This window comes from Corvus moneduloides, chromosome 1 (genome assembly GCF_009650955.1).
Source record: "Corvus moneduloides isolate bCorMon1 chromosome 1, bCorMon1.pri, whole genome shotgun sequence".
Classification (NCBI taxonomy): domain Eukaryota; kingdom Metazoa; phylum Chordata; class Aves; order Passeriformes; family Corvidae; genus Corvus; species Corvus moneduloides.
The window spans coordinates 129,523,349-129,551,005 of NC_045476.1; the positions used below are offsets into that span (position 1 = coordinate 129,523,349).

General features: G+C 40.0%; 1 protein-coding gene across 1 annotated transcript in view; it reads right to left on the minus strand.

Moving 5' to 3' along the window:
- Positions 1–364: 364 nt before the first annotated feature.
- Positions 365–27,657, minus strand: part of SLCO5A1 (solute carrier organic anion transporter family member 5A1) — a 75,709-nt gene continuing 48,416 nt past the window's right edge. The window contains exons 4-9 of the mRNA XM_032127311.1: positions 27,396–27,560; positions 23,846–24,044; positions 15,858–16,017; positions 11,998–12,239; positions 8,709–8,773; positions 365–7,656 (exon numbers count right to left, since the gene is read on the minus strand). Of these exons, the coding sequence (XP_031983202.1) occupies positions 7,211–7,656; positions 8,709–8,773; positions 11,998–12,239; positions 15,858–16,017; positions 23,846–24,044; positions 27,396–27,560 (1,277 nt within the window). The 3' untranslated portion in view covers positions 365–7,210. The remainder of the gene's footprint in view (positions 7,657–8,708; positions 8,774–11,997; positions 12,240–15,857; positions 16,018–23,845; positions 24,045–27,395; positions 27,561–27,657) is intronic.

Here is a 27,657-nt window from a genome sequence, read left to right on the forward strand (position 1 = left end):
TTTCAGAAACGATGCATGACACCCGAGGGGACGCAGTCACAGCGTGACCCGCCCGGGGCTGCCTGGAGCCGCTGGGGCAGCAGGGTCAGCGCAGAGCCGCGCCCCCGGAGCCTCTCCTGGAGCCGGAGCCCTCCGGGCTGCCAGCCGAGCGCTGCGGCCGGCCGGCCTTCAACCTGCAACAGCACCCACACTGTGGTGTGCTCCAAACCTAATGCCATCCACCTTCCCTGCTTTAACAGCTCTGGTCTTGGACACTGGTGACGTGCAGCGGGATCTGAGAGATGCTTTTTTGTCTGGTTATACGTATTGGAAATGAAAACACCTTAAGTCTTACTTTGAACTGGGAAAGAAGATGTGGACCCAATCAACATGATATGCTATTTTTTATTTCCAAGTATCAAGTATTCAAGAGTTTGTTTTGTAAACACATGTTTACAACAGATGCTGACAGTAGATGTCATTAAATCCTGGGTTATACAACTTTAAAATTATTCTAAGCTCTGCTGAGAAATAAATATCAATTAAAAAAAAACATACAGGAGCCTAAAGTATGCAAAAATACCCAGCATAAACCAATTATTCTCTTTTTACCACAGCACAGCAGCCACACATTCATACGGTCAGACATACTCTACAAATTTCCTTAATACTCTACACATTTGCTTAATAATGAGTTTTTTAAAAACTAAACAGTTACAGGCAGTGTGCCCACTCCATGCTCCTACTATACTACCCAGACTGTTGCTGTTCTGCACAAATCATTTGGTAGAGGTATGCACTGCAGCCAGGGGCCAAACTCCCATGTGCTCAGCTGGTGAAAAGAGCAGGAACCTTCCTTCAGGAAAGCCTCCACTCAACCGTCAATCTCACTGATGCAAAATTTTCTTTTTTATTCTGAAACTGAGCTTTGGATCATTTTGTACATATTTTTTTGTTTTGTTTTGAAATTTCCCTCCAAGTTTTCCAACATGGAGTTTGCTACAGAGGTAAAATTTCTGGCTTGTTAGTTGGAAGTGTGATTAGTGCTATTAGTACTTTCAGTACTACTGAGAATACAGACACCTGTCCTGCATGAGCAGCCCAGGTACAGTAACACAAAAAAATTATGATTCAGAATTCAAAATGGAAGGGAAAAAATTTTGTCTTCAAGATTGTAAAACCAAACCCCTCTGTTGTAAATCATAGCTCACTTCAAAGTCAACCAGGTTTGGCCTTTTTCCATTCCTAGAGATAGAATTTGCTCTTATTCTGCCCCTCTCTTTCCAATATTCTATGAACATTCACATTTCAGATCTCAATCCTCATTTTAATTCAAACCCTTGCTAACATTGCTTGGTTAAGTGGTTCCAGAATTTAGCCCAGTGTTTCTTATCATTACTATAGAATTTATTTTTAGCCCCTGCTTAAGCAAAGCAACTAAATAAAGTAGCATGCTACAGCAGGCTCAATACATTGTACACAAGACTTCTGTGGTCTGTGTAGCTTTTACTTTACCTGTTAGCGCTGGGCCAGATCCTACACAGACTCCTGAAAGTACTTTCCCACAGAAGAGCTAGGCAGGAATTGGCCCACCAAGAACTACAAACACTGTCTTTGTCGGAGCAGTCCAGACTTCAGGAACAGAAACACATGCACTTGCATCATTGACATGCCTTGAATATGTCATTTAAGTCATAGTGGATACATCATAAAATACTTCAGTACCTATTAGCACCACAGTGTTGTTTAGTCATTTGTCCAGAGATTATGAAGCTGTCTCACCCTTCCTCAAGGTGAACAATGTTTTGGATGTTTTTGTAGCCCTTCATTAATTCCACAGCTTTTCATCTATTCTATACAATGAACATAACATTGTTACAGAATAACATTGTGACAACTGCTTTGAGGTTGAAAAAATAAAAAAATACAATACTCACAACGGATAATGCAATAATTAAAACAGTAGAATGGTACCTGGATAAATAAGCATCTGTTCTGTAACACTTGAAGTCAAGAAAACTTTGGAGCTACTTTGAAATTGCAGAGTTATGTCTGTGTTTAACAGGCTGTATTAATAAAAAAATACCTTAACTGAAGGACTGGAAGGGTGACTGCTAAAGTTACTAACTTTAGTTATTAACTGCAGTTTAATGTAATGGATATGGCCACAGGACATGGGTAGTGTTAACTTTCCTCCTTGATTTACACAATAAATTATGAGGAAGATACAGGAAAAATTTCCTTCCTGAGGATCAGGTAGGCTTTCAAACCTTTGGGCACACAGTAACATGTACTAGTGATACTCAGTGTAAAGAAGACAAATCATGTGAACCCTGGCAATACCCTGTCCTCACACTGAAGGTTCCACATCTCTACTCTGTGACAGTGTTTACATGCAATCCTTTTGAACTGTTATTTGTCAAACAAGATGTTAAAAGAAAAAAGAAGAAAGCCCTAATTCCCTGCCAAAGAATAAATCTACCACTGTGACGTTGACTGCTCACTTTCTAAGCACTCTAAAGAGATGAAAGTGTCCAAAAATCAAGTCCAGTATGTGAAATGTGTTGATTACAGGTTTAATATCCAAGTAGCAAAAACACTGTCCAAAGCAATGATTATTACGGTCCAGGTAAATCTCTGCTACCAGGTGTTTTAAGCCCTGGAAAGCAACCACAGCTGGATAGCTTCAGCTGGCAGAAGCCAGATTCCGAAGCATGCAGCATGGCATCTCCTAAGCCATTGTACAAGACACATTATTGAGAAAACAGAAAAAGATAAACTTGTTCAGGAAGTTTTTTGTCTTTGATCTCTGAAAATAGTAGCAATAACCAGTGAATAGAGTGAATAAAAGCTAAACAAGCACTTGATGTTCCCTAGTTCACACACACTTGCTAAAGCACCAGCTTGTTAACTTCCAGCCCAAGGTATGGCCTAGTTCTTCAGCCTCAGCATTGATTGGTGAGGCAAAGAATCTGGCTACAAAATAGCAGTAAGACACTTTGGACCTATTTATCATCAGTTTTATATCAATATAACACCATGAAGTGGTATCACATGCACAGAAAAATGTAGTAAGGCAGCAATTATTCAGGCATTTTGGGGGAAAACCTGCAAGAACAGTGCAGAAGGTGCTGACCCCTGTCCCAGACATGCTCTCTGAAGCAGGGCTCTGCTCTGTTTGTGTGGAATACTGACAGTTTGTCATCTGAACCTCTAGATCCAAATCCTGTGAAAGGGCACAACTTGAGTCTACAGCATTACTTGAGCAATTTCATTGGCTCTAAGGTCAGAAAGATGCCTTTATTTAAACTATCTCCCCATGTAACACACAGGTGTTCAGCCAGAAATTCATAAAATAAGTGAATGGCAGGAAGAGCTAGAATTAATCTTAGACAAATTCCCACAAAATATTTTGAATTTGAATTCTACTTGAAAATGACAGCCTTCCTCCATTGCTGGATATGTAAGCAGACACACCTGAATGCCACAGGAGAGTACTCAAGTGCTACTTTGTGCTATTCTGGTTACAATTATCACTGAATCCATGCGAGGAAAAGCTCATCATAGAAATACTCTTTGGATAAAGGAATTCCTTTTTGAATGCAGACAGGATTCAGTCCCATACTTACATATGTGCATTATTTTTAAGTGCATGACTTAAGCATATAAATTTACCCACATATTTAAGTTTTCTGCTGGATCAGAGCCATAATGAATGCATAGCTAACAGTACAAATTAAGAAGCGATATTAAAAAAGAGAGGGAAGGTGGCAAAAATTACAGCCTAATAGAATTTTATGTTCTGTGGTGAGAGGATTTCACAGGAGGAAGACAGCATGGGCCCCTGCACTGGATGACAGGCAAAGTTCTCTTTAGTTCTTGTGAAGTCAGTTTAGCACCAAGTGTCGACTGTGACTACTGCCAGGGATGCACTCCATGTCTAGAGATTCTGTCTCCTCCAGCAGTGACAGCCTCAGAACACCGTGTTTGCTCAGCAGGTCACACCACCAGTCAGTGACAATGCTGGAACTGACATTTCTAGGAAGCTGATATGTTTCCCCTGCATACCTTTATTGGCTTAGTTTAGACTATTACAGCTTACTCACAAGAAACCCTCCTTCAGGAATCAATCAAAAACTGGCCAGAGTTTGGGTTTTCTTTCTTTCAGAGGACACTGACTTAATTGATTTTATAGAAATTTATTCGCATTGCCAAAATTATCTATATTCAAAAACAGGAACGAATTTGTTTGAAAAATAAAGGATTACATTTTGCTTTGCCTATAATTCTCAAAGAAAAAATTAAAATTTAATTTTTAATTAAAAATTTAAATTGAAATGATGTAAAGAAGGCTTTTTCAGTATCTCTGAAGTTAGCCTCTTTCCTTCTACATTTCACTTTCTCAACCATTTAGAAAATATGAATGTTCTTCGAAGTTGAAGGGTCAGGATATCCTAAAAAATAGATGGTCTCCAGTGCAACAAGCTCTGAATTCCCTTGAAAGCTCAGAAGCAGCAGCAGCTGCAGAAGTGTCACTTTCATCGCTCTCATTCTTTAGTATCAGTGCCATTAGTTCCTGACAATTCTAATCTGCTCTCCCTTGGTTTTTGTATGGAACAGAAGCACACAAGGCATGAAATAGAAGAGATCAGGATAGATGATTAATCTTCAGTCTTTTACAATTCCCTATATGCTCTGTTTCTGAGGTATTTGAAAAGATTGTCAGTCTTCACTTCTCCCTGTGTTGATTAAAATGAGGAAGTGATAAAAATGGTTGAGTGCTGGGCTGCAATTACACTTTGTCCCACTACTTTGCCAATTTTTGCCATGGCAGAAAATTCTTGGTGCAACAAGTACTTGAGACTGGAGCAAAAGGAAATATTTTTGTCATCTATTCTGATCTCCTACAGGAAATATATATATATACATATATATATATATATATACACATATATATACACCAAACACCTTTGAGCCAAGGAAATTTATTTCTCGAGACAAGAAGTTTAGAAGCCAACATCTCAGAGAATGTGTACTGACTGAGGACACGTTGTATCTGGTGGCTGCATAAAAGGAAAAAACATTCTCAGGCTTAACCCAAAAAAAGCTGTTAATACGGACAGAATAGTAGGAAGTAATCAAAAAATGTTTGGGGTAGAAAAATCTGAGTTTCCAGACAAAGAGTAAGAATTGTTACAAACTACATAAATGGACTGAGACATTCTGAAATAAGCAGCCCCATGGGTAGTCCCATGTGCTGGTCAAGAGAATCCAGGTCATGACAAAAGGCAGTTGGCAAAGGCAGAGAGGGAAATCTACTCTTCCCAGGACAACTCAGTGGATGCCAAGGACAGTACTGCCTTTATTTTCAAGGATGTGGTTCCATATAATGTTTGATCAATATACATATTCTAAGTTGAAAAATTAAATCAGGAATAGCTCTGTTCAAAAATATGTAGAAGCTCTGCTCTTTGCTATTTATTTTCACACAAGTTCTCTACTCAGCAAAATCCAAACCAGACTATCACTGAGTCCTCTTAAAAGACTGCTTTTAATTTCCTACACTTCTAAGACTTCCCCTGCAGGGCACAACACAGCCTTGACTTCCTAGTGTCCAACTGAAATAATTTTCTGCCCTTTGAGACATCATTAGTACCTCATGAGCATGGCACCACAAAGCCTCCAGAGCAAGAAATGAAATGCCAAGCACATTTGATTAAGTCTCAGCATCTCCCGGGGAGAGAACACACTACAGTAATTTGGAATAAGCAAAGGCCACATCACATCCTGTGAGTCCACCCTTGCTAACAATTCCCATTAGCTCTTCACCTGGAAGGCCAAAGGAAAGACAAACTCGCCCTCTGCCTTCACAGGAACTTTCAGAGAAGCTGAGAAAAGGAAAGGCTGCCATGTGTGGGACAAACCACACAACCAGGATCTCCAGGCCTGTCCGACCAGCCTGCCCAGCACCAGGCAGCCGGAGAGGCAGAAGTGTGGCAGAAAAGAGAGGGTCTGAGCCAGCCCTCCCTTCCCAGCTGTCCTGGGTGCCAGGGTGCTCAGTGCCTCGGCGGCGCCAGGAGTGCAGGGAGAGCCTCCTAGCTGGCACCACGGTGGGCAGGCTGCTCGCAGCCCTCTGGAGAGGCTCCTCTGCTCTCTCCTGCAGCAGGTGGGAGCAGCACCCGCCTGAACTCTGCTGCTGCTGGCTGCGAGGGACCCACCAGGTCCCAGACACCAGACCAGGCCATTGGCTCTCCCTCGGGACTTTCCCACTGAAGCTGAACTAGACTGGCATGGAAGGACAGCCAAACTTCCTATCAAGCTATAACCAGCTGTTTTCTTCTTCAGGAAAGTATGGATTTGGTGCTATTAACAGCCATCCAAATAACATCACAGAAATATGCACATATCTACTCTGGTATGTGTGTATGATTCCTACATCTTAATGTTACTATAAACCAATACTGAAGTTTTTTACTGCAAGCATTACAGTATCCTATATACTTTGTAAAGAATTACTACATCCCATCAAGTGAAAATTAATGCACATTTTGACAGGATAAAGATGTTACAACTCAACATTTGCAAACATTACCTGATGCATAACTCTTGTATGGCTTGACATGTTATTAACAGTACTTTAAACCTTATGTTATTTTTTAATTTAATGATTATGCCTGAAAATAGCCCCTTTCAAATTCAGTTGCAGTAATGTCTTTAAAAGCAAGCTTTAAACTTAATTTGCTGCACATACAATTATCCAAGTAAGTTGCATAGTTTAAATAAGTTCGGTTGTGCTTTGTAGCAGAACTCACAGTAATTACTCATCTCTTAAAAATACAATTTGAGGATATGAAGTTGACAATACATTTAAGCATTTTTCTGAGTCTAGACATCAACAATATGAGTTTTTGTCACTCTTCCACTGACTTCTGCTGTTCATAACACCTCAACTTTACAATGGTATTAGATCAGAGCATGGACATTTCATGGACACATCTGAAATAATTACAAACACAATTTTTAAAACTCCATTGTCAGGAGGGGAGAAATAAGAACTCGGGTTGGTTTGAGGTATCCAGCCCTCAGGAACATATTATGGTTGTTTGCATCAAGCTTTGTTGGTTTTATCACATGTTACATTTAGATTAAAAATAGAAGGCACAGGTGTTTTACAAGGCGCCGTAATTAAGTCAACCAACAAAACTAAGTATTACATTACCAAGCCAGGGGTCTATATCTCAACAGTGACTTCTTCCAATGCATTTTCTTTTGAGGAATTTATTGCTTCTGAAAAAGGGCCGGGGTAGGTCTGTGCTATGCAGTTCGTTCCTTGTGCTACACTGGTGTCTCCTTGGGAACTGAAGGTGGGGCAGGATCTAGTCCGTGCATAGTTTTGTTGGGGTCCAGCTTGTCCAACCATCTCACTCACAGTGTTCACCGGCGAAGCCCTCCAACTCTGTCTCTGCAGTTGTTCTTCTTTACACTTTATGGAATACCAGGCCAGGAAAATAAAAAAGAATCCCACAAACTTGAGAGCAGCTGCCAACCCAAAGTAGACAAAACGAAACGAGGTGACATCGTATTCCCAGCAAGATCCTTGTACTCCGCAATCCTGTTGCCAAAGCATGCACGTGGTGTCAATAACAGCCCCAAAATAAATTGGAGTGGGAATGTAAGCTGAAGCAAAAATAGCAAGAGAAATAATATGTGTTAGCATATTGTGGAAAACTTCTAAAGAAACTATATGCCTCAGCCAAAGAGTGTAGGTTGAACATTTTCGAGATTTCTACACTGCTGTTCTCACATGAAATGTAAAACATGGAAAACCGGTCAGCCAGTCTTCCCACCAACACTATTTATCTCACACATGAAACCTACCACAAATGAAGAGAATTCAAACAAAGAAGCCCATGCAGCAGCACCTTCCAACAGGTACTTCAATCTGCTGTTTTTGAAGACAGATGTAAGTGGTAAGACCACTAGGATTATAAATTTCCTTTTAAATACATCTTCCTAAGAAACAGACTAACTTCTAAGGCAGCTAAAAATGCAGCCAGTCCACTGAATGCTCCCGCTTTCTCCAGAAATACGTCTTTAAGACGAGATTGAAACATCCTTCCTCAAACAAAACCTGAAGATACAGCTCTATGGGCTTCTCTTGTTATCTTACAATAGACCTTGCTTGCTCTAGTCATGTATTTCATAGTAGCTGAACACCTGGAGCGTTCTCTATGGGCAGGATTTTAGAAATTCAAGAGCTTGAAAGAGAATGCTTTGAAAAATAAGGACTTTTAACATTTATCCATTTTTGCTTTGAAACACTTGAAAGACATTATGTAATATTAGAAGAAAGACATTAAGATATTAAGTAACAAATGCTTATTTTAGAAATTAAAAAAACCTATTATTGCTAAAAGCAACAAAAATCTGTTTCTGAAAGTGAAAAAATCCTTATAAAATAATATTTAGTAACTATTAAATTTTAAATACAATTTGCAACTGTAAAAATGTATCTTTCTGGGACAACAATGTTGTTCTAGAAAGTCAGTAACCAAAAAAAGTAAATTAACCACATTTTCAGATGCAATGTTCCCAGAAGTTATTAATTTTAGGTTCCTAATACAGTTAGTCAAGCAATTAGTTGCAGATTTATGGAATTTTAATACTTTTATGGTGCATTTAAGCTGAACATGGCCTTTATGGAAATGCTGAGCTACTGTAAGACTTACCAAGAGTTCTTAATAAAACAAACTGCATTCCTAGTGCAAAGGGCCGCTCTCCATCTTCCACAGACCTAGCAGGTGAACAGAAAACAGCAGTAAAGAAACAGTCATAACCAATAATCATCCTGCTATGTTCTGGCTCTACCTCACGGCTTTTTTCTGAGCTATAGATAATCTTTGTCTAAATTTCTTCTCTTTAGCTTCTACTCCTATTGCTAGGAAGAAATACAGCCAGCCCCTCCTGAATCTGTTTAATCAAAATGTAAGTCATGGCCTTTTGACTTTTCTTTACCTGTGTAAGGCCTGAAGAATTTGATCCAAAACCATTCAGGAAATTTAGAGAATCTACACAAAATGTTTATGGCTTCTCATGATAGCCTTCTATTATTTCATACGTCTTAATTCATTTTTCTTAGTATTTTTGAGGTAAATTAAAATTCATGGATAACTAAATTGCTGAAAGCTGGACTCAGTTTCTGAATTTAACGGATCTTTTTTGTACCATAAGCATTTTGGAATTGCTTTAGGAAAAATACCAGTACAAACATCCAAACCATCTCTTAAATATCTTTTCAATTCAAATAATACAAGGCTCCTTCCACTGGTTTCAAAAGAAAAATGTCAAGCTTAAAAAGACTAGATACAAAGTAACAAGATTCCACACTGCAACTACAATTTTAGTAAACCACAAATTACCTACTGCTTTTAAAATATTTTTAATTCTAAATCTAAAGGTCTTAAGATAGACAGCTTCTAATGACACTGAAATACATTATAAAAACACACAAAAAGTCTGCAGTCAAAGGGATGCAGCTGTAAAATCAAGTTTTGAAGTCAAGAAATTGAGAAATTGGAGAACCAACTTGGGCCACAGACCTTGGACTGATGCACAAAGCACTATACGTGGTTTGGGACAGCAGGTGTCACTGTCCATGTGTGTGAGCCACCAATTTTGGTACTGAACATTACAAAACCCTGTTGGAGATGTCCCTTACGTGACTTATGTCCCTCACTATTGTGAGGTTCACTGCTATATTTATCTTCATTTGCCTTTGCATAATTGCAATGCAAGGGCAGCGTTTTTTAATTAGTATTGTTTTACATGTGGGAAATCCAGAGACAGAAGGAATAAAGTCACAAGTCTCTGAATTATAATGATGCTGTGCACGCAAGAGTTGAGGTAAGGCTGAGCAGCTGGAATTCTGATGTGCCAGCCCCAAGCGCCTGACTTCAGTGTCCTAACAGAGATCTTTACACCCCTTCTGTGCATTTTTTGAAAAGCAAACTGGAAGACAAAATTCCACAGTGTGACACAGCACAGTCCTCCATGTGTCAGCAGCAGGCTCCTGCATAAACCTCAGCCACCTGAGCTGAGAAAATGTCAGCAAGAGAGTGCTCGTCCTTGGAGGGGGTGAGACAAAGATTCCTGCCAGAGTGTTTCTCAGCTGTGCTCATGACTGAGCCTAAGGATACCAAAGCTGAGTCCTGACCTGCCTCATGTTTTCCAAGGTTCTGTGACCTATTACAAAGATTTGCCATATTTATTATTTTTATAGGGGGCTAAATTTCTCCCAGAATATCAGAGTGAAGATCTAAAGACAACACTACCAGAAGGAAATCCCACTTGGTCGGGAGGACCATTCTCACAGAAATAAAAGGCCCAAGACTGGTTTTAAAAAACCCTCAATTTGAAGACAGATTTTACACAAAACCAGGACAAAAGATGTCTCTATGTTAGCAATTAATGCAGCTAAACAGCTAGTGCTGAGACAGGGGACAGGTACACCACAAGTATTTCAAGCATTTGTAGGATTTACTTCAGATCAGCTCTAACCTGGTCTCATAGACAGGATGCCCATTTCCATCTGGATCATTCTGGGTGTGCTTCTGAAGAGTACCTCAAACACTGGAAGAGGCTTCCTAGAGAGGAAGCCAGCCCCATGCCTGTCAGTGCTTGGACAATGCCCTCACTAACAGGTTTTCATTTGTGCTCAGTCCTGCAGTGGTCAGGCAGTTGGACTGGATGATTAGAGAGAGTATTTACCAGAGCATGTAGGGACAGGACAAGGGGCAATGGCTTCAAACTGAAAGAGAGTAGGTTTAGATTAGATATTAGAAGAAAATTCTTCACTGTGAGGGGAATGAGGCACTGGAACAGATTGCCCAGAGAAAGTGGTGGATGCCCCATCCCTGGAAGTGTTCAAGGTCAGGCTGGATAGAGCTCTGAGCAACCTGGTCTAGGAAAGGTGTCCCTGTCCACAACAGCAAGTTGGAACCAGGTAATTTTTAATGTCCCTTCAAGTCCCTTCAGCTTCTACAAGTCTGCGCTCACTGTAGGTCCAACTGAACTATTTTATTCTATTTTTTCTATCTTCCATCTCGTCTTCATTTGAAAAGAACTTACTTCCTGAACTCTGAGCTCTTCATCTTCAGATCCCAAACCAAATAGACATCTTTAAACCATTCTTTGTCCTCCTGTTACCAGCAGAACCAGTGCTTATGCGTATGCTTTGTAGATTCTAGCAAATAATTGTATAATTTTCCTCTAATTCCTCCTTCTCTTTAAACAGCAGCAACATAGATTATACAAATACAGATTTTAGCAGTTTATATTATATTTATATTATATTTATATAATATAACCATATTATATTTTTTCAGCTCACTTTTCCTTAAAAATCAGCAGAACTTCACTTACAGGAGCTGTATTTTAAATGGACAAAGATGTTACAGGGAATGATTATGTTTATCAACCTAGATGGCAGAGATGGGAAAAGCAAATCCAAAAATGAATGCTTTTTTTCAAATTGACAAATAAATACCACTGCCTTTTTCCTACAAAGGCAGTGTGTTCTCTATCCTTAGAGTAGTGGCAATAACACCACTACTACAGTACAAGTTCAAAATTCTTGTGAAGATAAAAAAGGAAGACTCAAAACCAGGCATGTGGCAGGAATCAGCATTTTAAGAATGAGAAAAGGATAATTTTAAGTGCTAACTTTTTTATTTGCATTTGAAAATCCAAAACCATCGCTCTAAGAAGGTTGAAAATTTTTCAGGAGTAATCATTTTCTTCCATGATGTTTTGCTTGTTTTCTCTTTATAGCACCTGGAATTCACTGTGCACTTCATGTTTCCTAAAGTGGATTATCATATCACATATTCTAAATACAAACAAGCTTCACCCAATCCCTGTCAGCCCCATTCTATTCACTTTTTATGACACACAAGCTTGACAGGCGCTGGTGATAGCAGGCACGGCAAAAATACTTACAGAACTCAAGTGAGCTCTCACCTGAGTGTCACTATGACTGCTGATGGCTGGGCACATGCTGTTATAAGGGTTACAATGAAGAGAAATACGAGGAATGGGATGAGTGTGTTGCAGGTTCGATCACACTTCCCAGACACCGCGTAGCCGTTCTCATTCAGGTAGGTTTTGACAATCACCAGCCGGAGCTGACTGCGCTGGCCCACTGTCGGCGGAGTGATCACCTGGCGACTCTGCACACAGGCACATTCTGTGTAATTTCTGACCTGGGAGAGCAAAAAAGAACATTTCCACATAAAAAATATGTGTAAGGAAGACATTGCATAGAGACATCGTACAACAGTCCTGTGGTACTTCTCAGTTGAGAATCTTCTGCCTTCAGCATCATTACCCCAAGCACAAGCGAAGTTACGTCTCCAAGTAATTTTAAAGCTGGCCAGGACTCTCTATGATGAGGTTGCCTTTCCATTGCTTTATTTAGTCTGAGTTTAAAAAAAAATCTGGAATATATTTGGGAAATATTGACAAAACAATTCAATCACTTCTAACAGGTAGGCTAGAGAAAAATATTGTTTCTACTGTACTACAAAAAATGTGAGGAAACGCTCTTCAGGCAGCAGTGACAATGCCATATTCTGAAACTTAGCAACTGCTGACTTTCATATTCAGGCAATGTCTTCTGCCATGTTAATGGAAGGCTACCCAGATCTGGTCAAAGAGCAACAAGCTGCACTTCATGCTTGAAGCTCAAGACCTTCCACCTGGATATGGGTGTGGTTCTGGACAGGAGCTGAAACAGAGAATAAAGGGAACGCAGAGACTAAAACAGTGAGACTGGAGGACATGAGAGATTCCTGAATGAACAAAGAGAATGAAATTAAGATGAAGGACTGAATAAAGAAGTAGCATTTCACAGGCAAAGGGGACTCTGATCTGAGCAAGGTGAGGAAGAACTAGATCAGAAATAGCCATCTTTCACATTTATGCTACTTCTGTTTTCATCTGATCAAATAGCAAAGGGGTGTGTAGCAGATCAGAATATTCCAGTGCTACAGAAGAAGATCAGGGACATATGTGACGTTATAGGAAGAAGTTTCTTGTTTCAATTTCTGCACTCATCAAACCTTAGACCACACATGCACAGACGCTACAAAATCATCTCAAGATTGTAAATTTCAGCACTTAAGACATCAGGACGTATCCAAAACGTGGCTGTTTTGTCAATTTTAATGTATACCTTTATATGCATCCATGCCATCATGTAGCCTCATACTTTTTTCCCTATGGGACTTAGCTGAACATCTTAATAATGTATCTGTTTATCCAGTATTTTACCTCCCATTTAAAAATGTGACTTCAGGTATTTTTTTCCTCACACTAAAAATATTCCACTACAAAGATGGAATGACTCACAGTTCATTTGGATTTTTCTACAGCACTCACTATTATAGTTTAACTCTTTCAAAAAGGAGTCGTTTATCTTCAAAATTTATGAGGTATTGATGCTGCTATCTCTATTTATTTGATGTTGTTATCTCAGGAGTGAAGTAACTGAAACAGATCAAAAATTTCACAAACACAGGTGACTAATTTGAGACAACTGGATTCCTTTTTTTCAGAACATTTTCCATTATACCCAGCTAAATATATTCTAAAGGTAACTTTTCATGCCTTCAAATACAGATTTAGGCAGTGCATCTACAAGTGGCACTTCTTATTGCTCATGTTCATCGTCCAGAACATGAAGAATACAAGACTTACGACCAACTGGAGAAGTTTTGTTTAAGTAACTTGTCCAGCGTCGCTTAGAAACAAAGCCAATGACAGATTCTGGTTTCCCAAGGCAGCACTCCACTCTAATATCATGAGTATCTGATTTCTTTCTGCAGTACCTCACCCTAAACTCCTTACTGCTTCCAAATGAAAATGTCAAATAGGAGTTCTACAGAAATTAGTCCTCTTTACTACACAATCTTGGTTCATCACCAGTGAAACCAAGTCTGTGTATTAGAGACAGACATATCATGGCAGAAATGTTAAGAGTATAGGAATAGATATATGTATAAATATATATTATATATATAAAACAGGTATGAACTGTCCACTGGTGTCCTTTCCTCTTAGTCTGAACTCCTAAATGGTTAATTTTGAAAACACTCTATGTCATAAACTTAAATCCAAATATTATACTTTAGCAACATTTTGTGTGTTACACAGTGGCATTAACCTACATTTATTGTTTTTAGAAGTACCCTACAAAAGGATTATTTAATTTAAAAAAAAAAGCCTTTTCCAAGCAATGTCAGCCCTATTCTGTTCACCATTAGCTACTGAGTTAAAACTTCAGGCCACAAAACATCTTTTCTTAAATCATAAGATGCAAAAGTATGTTTCAAAATCTGTAGTGAAGACCACATATTCCCAGAGTATTTGCCTACTAAATAAATTAATAGTGCCAGTTAGATATTAAGTGAAATGCAACAAAGATCAAGCCTATGTGTCAATTCAGGAAAACACAGATTATATAGACACTGAAATTTAACCACAGGCTCACACTGCAGGCTTTTCCAATTGGTCAAAACAATTTTCTACTAAAACCCAGCAGGATAATCTAAAAAGGAAAAAAAAAAACATTTAAAGGAAACTAATCTGTTCTCAGTGGCATCTATGTATGAATATGCTTTTTCAGACCACTATCCAGGTGACCTGAGAAAGCACAGTGCTGGACCTAACATCCTTCTGCTTCACAGGCTAGCTCAGGACTGCAAATCAGGAGGCTGATACTTTATAAGTAAGCTTTCTGGGAAGCACAATCAAGCCCTAAGAAAATCAATGTTCACATTACTTCTTGTCTTTCTTAACTATCCCTTTTTAAAGGACAGTTCCATAACAGAAGAATTAAAGAGTTCATTTTTTTAATGAAACTAATATGACCATAATGCTCTGTTGATACTCAAGGCAGATTCTACTTTTCAACTGTCTTCCTGTGCCCAGTCCTGGAAACTGCCAAATTTCCATGGTTTGGTTTTACCAGCAGGATGTCCTTCTCCAGTTCAGCGTAACTGGAATGCTGGGCTGTAACAAGTATTTCCAAGAAAGAAAGTGGATTATTAAAATCCTTTCAGTTCTTGAGTTTCATGACAACTTTCATTTAGCCTGGAAGAGGTTTAGAAAAGGGCCATGGGACTGGTCAAACTGTTTTACAAGAGCAGAATACACGGGCAGTCTTCACCTCGCCAGGCAAACCACAGACCTATCAGTGCACTGGTGCAGGTGCAAGACCTACTTGGGCAAAATGACGAGGCTGACACAAACACCAATGACTTTAAACACGTCCTAACTAAATTTAAACAGGAGTTGAAAATACTTCCAACTACCTGAAGAGTTAAGTTTTTCCTTCAATTCAGAGAGGGAGTCACAAAAAGCCCCAAACTGCTCTGAAAGGTAAGACTGAACTCGGAGAAAGACAGTTTGACATGTTGGCGTGTTGGCAGAAAGCTGAATTAGATGACACTGACTCAAGGTACCCCCTCCAAGCCCTGAAGGAACAGCAGGCATGCAGGCCACTGCCACCAAGGTCTTCGGGGTCTGGAAACACCAGCCATCCCTATCTCATGGCATTTTGCACTCACTCAGCTGGAGGATTCACTTAGTACAAATGAATTTGCACCTCAAATTGGTACAAAACTAAAGGAAGTGGGTTGGGACCATGCAATAAAAGCATTGCCAGCCTTTCAAAACATGGAAAGGCTCAGAGATGAACGAGTCAGCTGTAGAGAGCTTACAAGAGGGATTCTTTAGCTAGGAACAGAGAAATCTTCGATCTGCAGCGGTCACGAGGGGCTACTCAGGGGTTGTGTGTGGATGGTGGGTGAAGCACTTACCCCTGTGCTGTGGTTTCCACCACTGATGCAGCCAGCTAGGCAAGGATTAAAATAGGTTATTCCATCTGATCCACAGACAGGCTCATACTCATGAATCTTACATCCACAGTTAACATTACAGCTTCCAGTCAGATTCCTGTGGGCCATGGCAAGAGTGGGACTGAGGAAAGGAAAAAGAACATGCTAGTAGAGCACGCACAGATATCCATATCGTCCTGTACAGAGGGAGCAAACATCCTACTCATTAACTCTGGAACTGAGAATTGATTCTTAGACAAAGACTGCATTAACTCTAGGTTATGTATGTGACTTAATATAGAAGAACACTCAAGTCATCCTTGCCATCAACTAAAAACAGGATAAAAAAAATAATACCAAAGTTTAATATTTGTATTGTACTTGGCTAGGTAATAGGTGTATTTCCCCTGGGTCTTTTTTCCTCTGTGAGGTAAGACACCACTATTTGATATGTCTATTCTTAGCTGCAGCAATTTCTTGTTGATTACTAATGAAAGACTCGGTGACAAAATGTAAGGATTCTGTGAACTAATGCGAACTAATAGGCATCTGTTCCCACATACCAACAACTGTTCAGAAAACTTCATGCTTATATGAATATGTGAAATCTACAGGAAGCTCTCTAGATGTGAAATACCGCTGTGCTTTTACTAAATGTCTGTAAATGAACCACCACTCTGCTTCCCTAGACCATTCTCCAAAATGTGGCCAAAGCCCAAATCCCTTATGGATTTGGACATATTTCAAATGCTTCCTTCCCAACCTTGAATCAAGGCAGTTTAAACACCTGTACCTACATGGCTCCCTAAAACTATACAAATCTATGCTTCGTGTTGGAGAGCTCCGGCCAAAATGCAAACAATAGCTTACTTCACTTCAGTAGTCCTTGAGAATTGGAAACTGTATTAATGTCTGAGAATTATACTGGAATGCACAACCACTCCACACCGGGCACTACAGTGTAATATTGAATTAACTGTTCTGCCTTGTTTGCGCTGCTCTTAGTACTGCTCAATAGGCACTGCTGTTTAAAACTACCTCAAGTACCTCTGCTCTAAGCAGATCAGTAGATATCCAGGGAATTTCAGCACCTCCTCAGCCAGGCAGGAACAGAACGGAATGTGGATTGGGTTTGTGGCTGCATCCTCAAGATCCTGTACACATCTCACAGACTGCCATGGCTGCAGAGCCTCACGAGGGCTGCTGTTGGCTTGTCTTCATATCTGTGATGCGCAGGCAGGGCCAGTGTGAAGATAAACAACTACCAGCAGACTTACTGCATCTCAGCTACCCCAGGGACCACAAGGGATGTTCTTCTGCTCCCATCTTCTACCCCTGATGAGACCAGAGGCGAGGCTCAGAAGCCATTCTGCACACAGAGACTGTCACCCCTGCTGTGTGCCACCTCACCTCCTGTCGCTAGTGACACTCAGTAGCACGACTGCTGCTCAGAGCATTCCACTTGACTGGTTTTCTTGTATTTATACACCACTATTTGCTTTTGCTGAATATGCTTGTCTTCCCAGCTGTGCACTTTAGCAGACAATTAAATATTACTAAGTAGCTTTCAAATATTTATTGACTGTCTACTGATCACACAAATCAGGTTCACAAATTTAGCTCTTGGAGCTACTTTACACTTTATGGTCTAGTTGGATGCTAACCAAAGCCTTTCTGAGTGTTTTGTTTCTTGCTCCATAAACAAACAAGGTACACTTTTAGAAACAAGTTGCAGCTTGAGCAGGAAGTTAAATATCCAGGACTGGTAGTGGTTCTGCCACCTTCTCAGCTATCACCTGAAATTTGTCATATTATATCCTGCTGGATTTCAATAATCAGTGTGCAACAACACATCACATAGCAAAGGGCAGACTTTTCCAGTAGTCTCTCAACAGAACTTTTTCTCCAATGGAAAAAACACCAAATCATCAAAACATTCCTCAGGAACATACAGATTTCAGCAGCACAGTGAGGAAAGCTTTTCGCACCAACAGGAGAGGCAGCATTTGTGGAGTTTTATGAAATCCTAGTCAGCCTGCTGAGCTGGATGTCCCAGATGCCAGAATACTTGGCATAAGAAGAGACTGAAGGCCCTTGTGCCCATGTTCCTGTTGACAGCAGGGCTCTGCCACATTGCACAGGATCAGGTCCAGGGACAGCCCAGACTGCCAGGAAAGGCACAGCTCGGGTTCCACACTCCAACCTCTCCCACCGTGCAGGACACATTCTTCTGACCTCTTATCCCTCCACCACCTAAAATGCTTCTCAGCAACAGGTGGGTAGGGTTGTTCCACAGGCAGGAGAACCCATTCCCTGTCTTGCTCTGCTTACATAGCTAACTCCCTGCAGCTGCACTGCTGAACATTACCATGACACAGAGGTTAGGAAACCAGCTTTAAAAAAAAGGTGAAAGAAATCAGGCGTGCAAGAAATGAGAAGCATGAAACTGGAAACTGAACTGAGACCACTGTGATAATTTAATCTCAGGGGCATTTTTTTCTTTGTCCTGGAAGAAGATTTAAGTTTACACAAAGCAACTATGCTCAAATTAGTAACAAGTTACTGCAAGCTCCGTCTCTCCAGATTTCACCACCTTTTGCCCCCAGCATATCACCTATTTGAGGAATTTCTTTTTGTTACTTAGAGCAAATACCTTGCACACAGAGAGGTTTGTGTTTTTTCATCCTTTCAAGAACATGTAAAACACAAAATCATCTATTAATTCCATTTCCAAAAGTTCATTATCAGACAGTTGTAAGAGGCTCATGCTTTCCTCTTCATTACCTTCTCGGTTTACTCATTGTTCACTCCTCTTTCAGTGGTGGCAAAAAAATGAAGGATGAAGGAGTTTCAGATGCTGGGGACATGAAATCTCTACTAACAAGTGTCTATGTAACCCCATTTTCATCATATCGGATCAACCACATAGCATATACCATAACAGTTTTCTTGAACACTTCTTTCAGGAAGGAATCATTTTTTCTTGAAGGTATGTCTTTTTCAGGAAGTAAGCTGAACCAAAGCACTCTACTAATCCTGCCTTCTGGCACTGGAAGGCTGCCTACTCTCCACAAAGGAAAACAGAGCATTTATCCCTGAATCACAGCACAGCACATCACAAATTTACCTGCATCTGCCATTAAGAGCAGGTTCTTAGGGAAATTGCACCACAGCTACTTTGTCCTGCTCATGAGCTGATCTGTGGGAAAAGCAGCCTAGTTTCAATGTAGCAGCTGCTATAGAAACATGGGATGTCTGAGAAAGAGCTGCTCTGCTTGTTTCAGCAGGTGCAGATGCTGCCAACTTGCAAAACTGCTTCACCTGAGCTGCCAAGGACACCAGTCATGCACGAGCACACAAAGAAAAACCAGCCCCAAATGACAGCACTTCCTGAATTATTCTTTCAACTACAAACAATGCTGCTGCTGCTTCCATTAATAAGATTCAACTAACTGCAAGTTTGCTAAACGTGTGCTGGGACAAAACCCAGAACCTCATCTGACAAATTGCATTTGTTCACTTCTCAGGGAGACTGTTCTGTGTCTCCATGACACAATGCTAGTAAAGCTGATAAAGAGAAGACCTTTATTAGATGTGACTAACAATGAAAAGGACTCTACTCTCTAACATTTTTTTCTAAATCCTGTTTTCCTCTCCAACTATTAGTCCAGGGAAGGTTTGTGGTATGGGAGTAAAGGGAAAAAAGGGAAAATATGAGACTTACTGCCTGGAGTTTTTAGAGCTGTGACCTGTTATTTCACATACTTAGGCCTGGATGAAAACATCACTGTACTGGCAATCAATGAACATATATTGGAGGGAAAAAAAGTGGACCCTCTTCCCACAAGGCTACAATTTAAATTAAATGCAGTTTAAAATAAAAAAGTCTGACTATATTTTGGTAACATCTAAACAAATAATTGATTTTGCACATGGTTTTATTTGTATCACTGTAGTAACCTACAGGACCAAGGAAATACAAAGGGAAGGAGATAACCTCACCACATAATTTCTATAAGCTAAATATTGGGCTATATGATAAAAAGGATTATCTTAATTTGATAGCAATACTTTTGGTTTGGTATTGCAGGATATTCTGGATGGTAGAGATCTGCAGTCTCCTTGTTGGCAAGCAGCTGGAATTGCAGCAATGATGCAATTTTTGTGTAGCTGTCAAACAAGGGACCCTCTCACTGTGTTAGCTGGATTCCTTCTTTGTTGTTATTGTTCTGACCCAATTAGTCACTGCTTTCAAGTTAAGGGATCCCACTGGCTGATTGGACTGAAATAGATACAAGAATAATAGAAACTCAAACTGTGGTACAAGAGGAAGAATATAAATATTTTTTAATGTAAAATACATCAGTAAGTCAATTGCATGCTTTAACTAAACTTTAATTGCACCAAAACAACACAAAGCAATCAAAAAGAGTCTGCTTTAATTCATTACATATCAGAAATGTGAGAGATGGAACTGAACTAATCCAGGAATCTGTCACTATGAGTAAGCTCACCACGGAGGCTGTTTAGCTGCCTTATACCACAATACATGCAAGAGACAGGTCTGAAAAAAACCAAAGCAGCTGATATCTGCTATTTCCCTTTTGTTCAGTACTGGTGAGGCCACACCTGCAGTGCTGGGTTCAGTTCTGGGCTCCCCAGTAAAAGAGAGACATGGACATACCAGAGAGAGACCAGTGCAAGTCCACTAAGATGATGAAAGGACTGGAGCATCTCTCCTCTGAGGAAAAGCTGAGAGAGCTGAGACTGTTCAGCCTGGAAAAGGCTCAGGGGGATTTCATCAATGCCTATAAACACCTGAAGGGATGATGCAAAGAGGATGGAGCCAGGCTCTTTTCAGTGGTGTCCAGGAACAGAGGCAATGGGCACACACTGAAACACAGGAGGTTCCCTATAAACACCAGGAGACAGTTTTCACTGTGAAGGTGACTGAGTGGTGACACAGGTTGCCCAGGGAGGCTATGGAGCTTCCCTCCTTAGAAACATTTAAAAGCCATATGGACAAGAAGACAATTCACTGGTTCAGGGCTTCCCACCTGGGTGCTGTTACGGTGCAAGAGAAGGGATGCCATATTGTGGTCTGACATAAGGCTCCTTACACTGCAATTCAAATATCAAACATGCCTTCAGAACAAGGCAGGGGCATGGAACAATAGGTTCTAAAATGCTGAGTGTATAACACAAAGGTGCCCTTGATCTTCCTGATAACAGAAATGCTGATGACATGCCAACACCAGGAAAACTGCTTGTGCCCAACATAAAACAGCAGAAAATCCTCTCTACTATATTCTAATCTGTGCATGCCTCCAGGTCCCATCCACTTCCTCAGAGCCAGAACAGTTAGAAAACTACTGAGTTATGAAATATACCGAATTATGAAATGTCATTGCCTACTTTTCTGAGTACTGCTATCCACATACTTCTATATTAACTGAAACCCAGGTCATCCCTCTCCTTTGTAGTGGTTTACGGCTCAGTTCACCAAACTAAAAACTGTACTTTTAAATGCACATAGATTGTACACATAGATCTACATGTAAATGTAGAAATGAATATATTTGTCCAGAAATTATCCTGCAGGGTATGTCTACACTGCCCACTGCAGCTGAGATCTCTGGGTTGCTGCCAGTGCAGGTAGTTCAGGTATCAGGCCTGGCACTGCCATGTTAATGGCAATTAGAGCATCATGCAATACATTTATCCCAAACCAGGCAGCTATACTGCTCTGCCTATCCAATCTTGCCCATTGAACTGCCCTTGATGTCCATATGCTGCACTACATTCAAAGCAGAAAATGAAGTATGTGTTTTATTAAACCTCAAAATGAAAGCATGCTTTTTTATTCCATGACCAACAACATTCTTTGATGGCTGAGTTAAAGAATTGCCTACTAAGTAAGTGATTTGAAGGTATCAAATGAGGATTAAGAAAATGTTTATCACATCAGATATTCAAGATTAATTTATGTGTAGTGCTGCCTTTTTATTATCATTTTGATAATAAATAAATTTCTGCATTACAAAAATCTGGCTGAATCATGCTTTATAACATGCTGATAATGCTCAATTTCTGATGACATTACAGCCAGTATGATTTTTATACTGATTTCAAAGAACTTATTTACATCAAAATTTGTGAGAATTTCGCCATTACTATTTCTCATTTCTTTTCTCAGTAAGAACAGTAAGATGAACGTGGTAAGGAAGTAATGCTATTGCAGACTTGCACAACAGCTGTGAATTGATGCCTATTTCAATTCATGCTATGTATTTACTGCAAACACTATTACTTACTAAAAAAATATTAGATAATCTTACAATTCCAACATGAAGGCTATATGTTCCATGGCAATAGTATGCCTTGTCTTCAGCTTAGAAATAGATTTAAACCAAATGGGACTTTTCCCCAAACAGAAAGGTACAGGTATCTCATCAGTCAGGCAGGGATATTCTGACTTGCCACACAGATCGACTAATTCCTATCTGAAATTTATGTTTTCATTCCTATTAACTCTCATTTCTTCATCTACACCTACAGGCTGTCATAAACATTAACAGCAGGTGGACAATCAAAGCATTCCACCCCCTTCCCATCCCTCTTCTCTCCTTCAGCCCACTAAACTCAGATGAGGCTGTATCACCATGCAACTTCCTTCTACTGACAGCCGCTCAGTAGCAAGCTTTAACTCTAGGTCTTAGGAATACAAAGGAGCAACAGCTTTTCATCAGCTCTTGACTTTGAGCTGCTGGTTTTCTTTGTGCTAGCATTAAGGTTTGACACCAGTGTAGTAACACCCAGCAACAAGCAATGCAAAACATTCTCTGTGTAAATAGTGCCTATTTTCTTCCTTCCTTGCTTCCCATTTTACCTCTTTGTTTTTCACTTGCTATCCCTCTGCCCCACTGTATTTTTCCTCCATTTCATCATCTCTTTTCCTGCTCCACACTCTTTAGTCTCTTCAAAATATTAAGAGTCCAGAGCTGAGCCCTAAAAGCAAATATACAAATGGATCTGATACCCAGCACCTGGTCATAATTAAAAGGCAGACATGGCTCTGATGTAAAAGCAAAGGGAAATAACATTCCTTCAGACAGGTTCACACTCTCCAAACACTTACTCTGTTCCTGTGTTTAACCTACATGAAGAAGGCAATTTTGAGGAAAATCTCATGTACAAAGTAAGAAAGAAAATAAAAGCTCATGATCAGGCTTCTATGGAATCCCTTTCCACTGAAAATGTCTCAAGTTTTACCACACTGCTTTCCCTCCTTTTTCTTTTTTTTTATGCCCTTCCATGCATTTCTTAATGCCAAGCCTAAATTCCTCACTCCCAAGTCCTTCCTATATCCACACCTTCTACCTCATTGCAGTTCTCTCCACTCTCTATGTAACTTTAGGGAATATGGTCCAGTTGCTGTCTTGATGATGATCCAGCAAGCGCTGGAGGACATTTACACAACTACTATGGAGTTCAGAAGCAGTGCACACCACTAAGGTTGACAGCACATGCCCAAGTGATTCCTCTCAAATAGGGACTGTAAACCTAAGACACTATTAAGGTGGTAATTAATAAACCCATTCAGAAATAATCTTCATAATCCACTTAGTTTTCTCACAATTTTTATGAGCAGAAAACATTTTGAAACACTAAGTAAATTCTAAGTAATCTACAGAGGACACTATTCTTATTTTTCTGCATCACTGAAGGCCACTCTAATGCATTTTCTCACCCCTCAAAAAGGTGAGTTACTACATAAACTGCATTATAAACCAGATGTAAAAAACAAGGGCCACACACTCACAGCACATGTTTACATCACAATACTCACTAAATTCTCATATGAATATGTGGCTTCCTTAGTACACCAGCTATCAGCATTTTTTACATTTCTAGATCAGGTTTACTGGAAAAAGCTGGTTTTGCCAGAGATAATCATCCAAGATACTTACCCAGTTGTGTAGGGTATATTTATTCCCCCTAGATTAATGCTTTCACATCCAACAATGAAGAGTGTTGAAAAGCACAGCAGAGAGACACCACTGCAGATCATAGCCAACTTTGCAGACTCTCTTGCACCGAGTTTCAGCTTTTTTATAATGTAGCCACCTAGGACAATACCAACACCAGCACTTGGGACAATAATCACACCTACCAGGAAGAAATTCAAACAGCATTAAAACAGGACCTACAGAAATGGTATAAAACATAAATATTGGTTTCATTCTGTAATTAGATGACTGCAAATGCTGCACTAAGGTCACCATTGTCTGATTCTCTGCTAGCAAACTGAGTCAGGCTTTTCAAACCTCTGGAGTGTTGTCAAAGAATTTATAAAAGCCTCCTTATCATATCAGCAGCAGCCAAAGCACTATAAGAGAACTATTGTACTTACAAGCAGAAACATTGTTTTGTATTTATTTTAGAATGGGGAGAAGGGCTACATATAGGTCCAGTTTAACTAGTGAAAATTTGAAAAAATCCAGGTTTGGACACAAATGTTCCTCTTCCCACTCTCATGATTAATTCCAGTGAAATGCAAGCACTAACCCCAGGCAGGACCCCAGAACCCTGCCCAGCTGCGAGTGCACACGAGCCTGGCTGCAATTTCTGCCTTCCACATACTTAAGCTGAATAGCACTTTCATAGGCAACTAGCATCAGGACAAGAGGAAATGGCCTCAAGCTGGGCCAGGGGAGGTTCAGGCTGGACATCAGAAAGAACTTCTTCACTGAAAGGGTGGTTAAGCATTGGAACAGGCTGCCCAGGGAGGTGTTGGAGTCACCATCCACGGAGGTGCTCAAGAAATGGCCAGAAGTGGCACTTGGTGCTATGGTTTATTGACATGGTGGTGTTTGGTCCAAGGTTGGACTTGATGGCCTTGGAGATCCTTTCCAACCTTAATGATTCTGTGATTCCACAATTCCTACCTCAGCACTCCATCTCAGCACAGTTATGTGGAGTGCAAACTGATCAAACACAATTAAAGAAACTAAGACAATAGAATTAGGGTACGTTTAAGACACAAAAGATGTGCCTATGAAATTTCTGTGGCTCTGCTGCTGCAGTTATAAAGTTCAGCAACACATCACCAGGTTGTCCTCACTTGTCAGGTCCTGAGGTGGTGGCAAGTCAGCAAATGTCTTGCACTTTTCTTCCCTTGTTTTTTGCTTCTCACTGACATGTGAGAAGGTCTTTAAATAAGGGCTTTGCCAATAAAACCGCATTCCACAGTAACATGGAATTTGAACTACTTTTGGCAGCTGCATCTACTGAGAAGCTAAACTTTATAATCTAAATTGTTAAAGATGCTGGTCTTTTAAAGAAGCCAGTAAGACTATCACTTGCAAATACCTTTAACATTACTGCAAAGCATACTCATTCTCTGCTAATATGTCTGAAGGTGAAAGGGACATTATATTTATCAAAATGTTGAGATTGTGGAAGCAAGAATAAGAGGGAAAAATAGGTGACAAGTTAATTAACCACCAATGACATTATAGAATAAAATGTCATTACATGGCGAAGATTCTGAACAATAAGTCTTCACAGAATCAAAACCAGTCTTTCTCCCAAGAGCAGAAACTAAATGTAGAAGCTGCACAAGTTCAAGACATGAAGTTGGGCACACAGTGTTTTTTGATGATGATTAATGCCAGCGCCTTTTTAAAACAGAAAGAAATTGCGACTTAATTAAAAAATTGCTGCTTAGGAGACAAAAAATTACCAGTAAAATCTTTATCTGAAGAGATTCAGGAAGTATATGTACTCAGCTAGCAATGTATGTATTAAGCACAGATGTACAATGTAAGTAACGTGTAAATTCTCCTTTTACTAATCAGAAAATCTGTGAACTTGTCATGTCTTTTACTGTATTAGCCAGTAGCAATCTAATACAGAATTTCCAAGTTTCCCTTTCCCATCCTTCCCACAAAAAATATTTATAAAATTAACAACTGTTGACTTCAATGCGAAGTTTAAGAGTTGGGATTGTAGAAGCAGTGCCCACTTGTCTATGTTACACATCCAGCCTGATACATTTCATCTTCTTCTGGTTCATTATATAGTCTTTATCAAGTAATTTATAACAGCGGAAACAACAGATGTTAAGATCTTCACACTCTGGGCAAGCTCACACCAGTTTTCCAGTTTTAGCTCTTTTAATGTACTGGCTGTTGAGTGCTTTTTCTGACAAGAATGTTTCTGGTTTATCCTGAGAATGAAGCAAGCTATGGTGTAGCCATCCCATCAACACTCATTACAGCAGAACTCCTGTGTGTGTAGCTACCCTAAGCTTCAGAGAGCATCACGGTCCCGTGAGTCAGTGTTTCCTCCTTATATGCAGAACACAGGGATTTCATGCCCTAAAGAAAATCTCACCCCAGAAACTCTCAAATAGAAAGTACCACATGGTGCTTCTCTGACTTTTCCCCTCCACACTCCAGAAATTCCTTGCATTTCTTCCAGCTACTGCAAGCGACAAATTCTTCCCATGTGAGGCTTGTGTGCCTTCCTTCTTCCTTCTGCCACTTTTTGTCTTTTTTTTGACGGATGTCCCTGTGTAGCTTCACCCCATACTTCACCTGTGTCCCCACAACTCACTCCAGTCCATCACTCCTTGGGCACAGTACCTGGAAGTATGAGGGAGCAAAGAACTAACCTGCCTAGCAATTAGCAGCCCTTCTATATGAAAAGCACTATGGAGAATTTAAAAAGATGTTTATAAAGACAAATGTCTTTGGTGCAGCTAGAAGAGGAGGAAACTCATCTGCACAACACAGGCCCCAGTTTTGCACAATATTCTGGCCTCTTTCAGTAGCAAAGTTCCCATCTCTCCCAGTCACAGAGCAGTGTAAAGCTTAAAATTTTGTGGTCTGTAGTGCTATTAAAAGTTGGATGTGGCTGTACACTGGCACAGCAGCGGAAGCACCACACCTACTGAATAGGGATCTCCTGAAATGACAGGTAGGAGAGAATTTGGGGAGTTGTGCCTAGACTAGATTGCTGTCTCAATGTTACTAAGTAAATAAGGAAAAACCAGGACCCTGGAGGAGAGAGATAACTGAAGGATGGGACAGATAGCCAACTTGTCACTGAGGGAAAAAAAGATAAAGATATTTTAAAGATCAAAGAGGAATTAAAATTCACAGAAAATAACAGTTTTAAGAGATCTTTTAAAGCACACAAATTGCAGTAATGTCTGTGTTTTTTCTAGATTGTTTTTGTTGGTTTTTTTCCCCCTTGGAGACCATCAACAAATGAGAAAACGTCTGGCTAGGCTTATGCAAAAAAAAATCCAGCCCTTTAACAATATAAATGGGTTCACATTTTACAAAATATGTGTAACAAACATCAAAAAATAGTCTGAATATCTAACCAAATGCAGAAAGCTGGATCCAATCACCTGTTCGAACAAACACATTTTTGGTTCACTCCTACATTGACTCATGCCATTAGCCAAAGCCAACCATTGCAAGGTAACACTATGTGGCAATGCCTTACCAGTGTAGATGCTGGCATTGGAAGCTGGGATGCCAAACTGTGACTCGATGAACTTGGGAATGAAGGTAATAAAAGCTGTGACAATGGCACTCTCAGCTGTGTATGACAAACTCACAAAAAGGAATGTCATGTTGCTTAAGATCCTGACAGCTGCTCTTGGAAGCTCTATAAAATGACAAAAATGACAAACGAATGTTATAAAGAATGAGCGAGAAACAAAAGCAAACTGAAACAGAACCAATTGATTTCTTTGAGACAGACT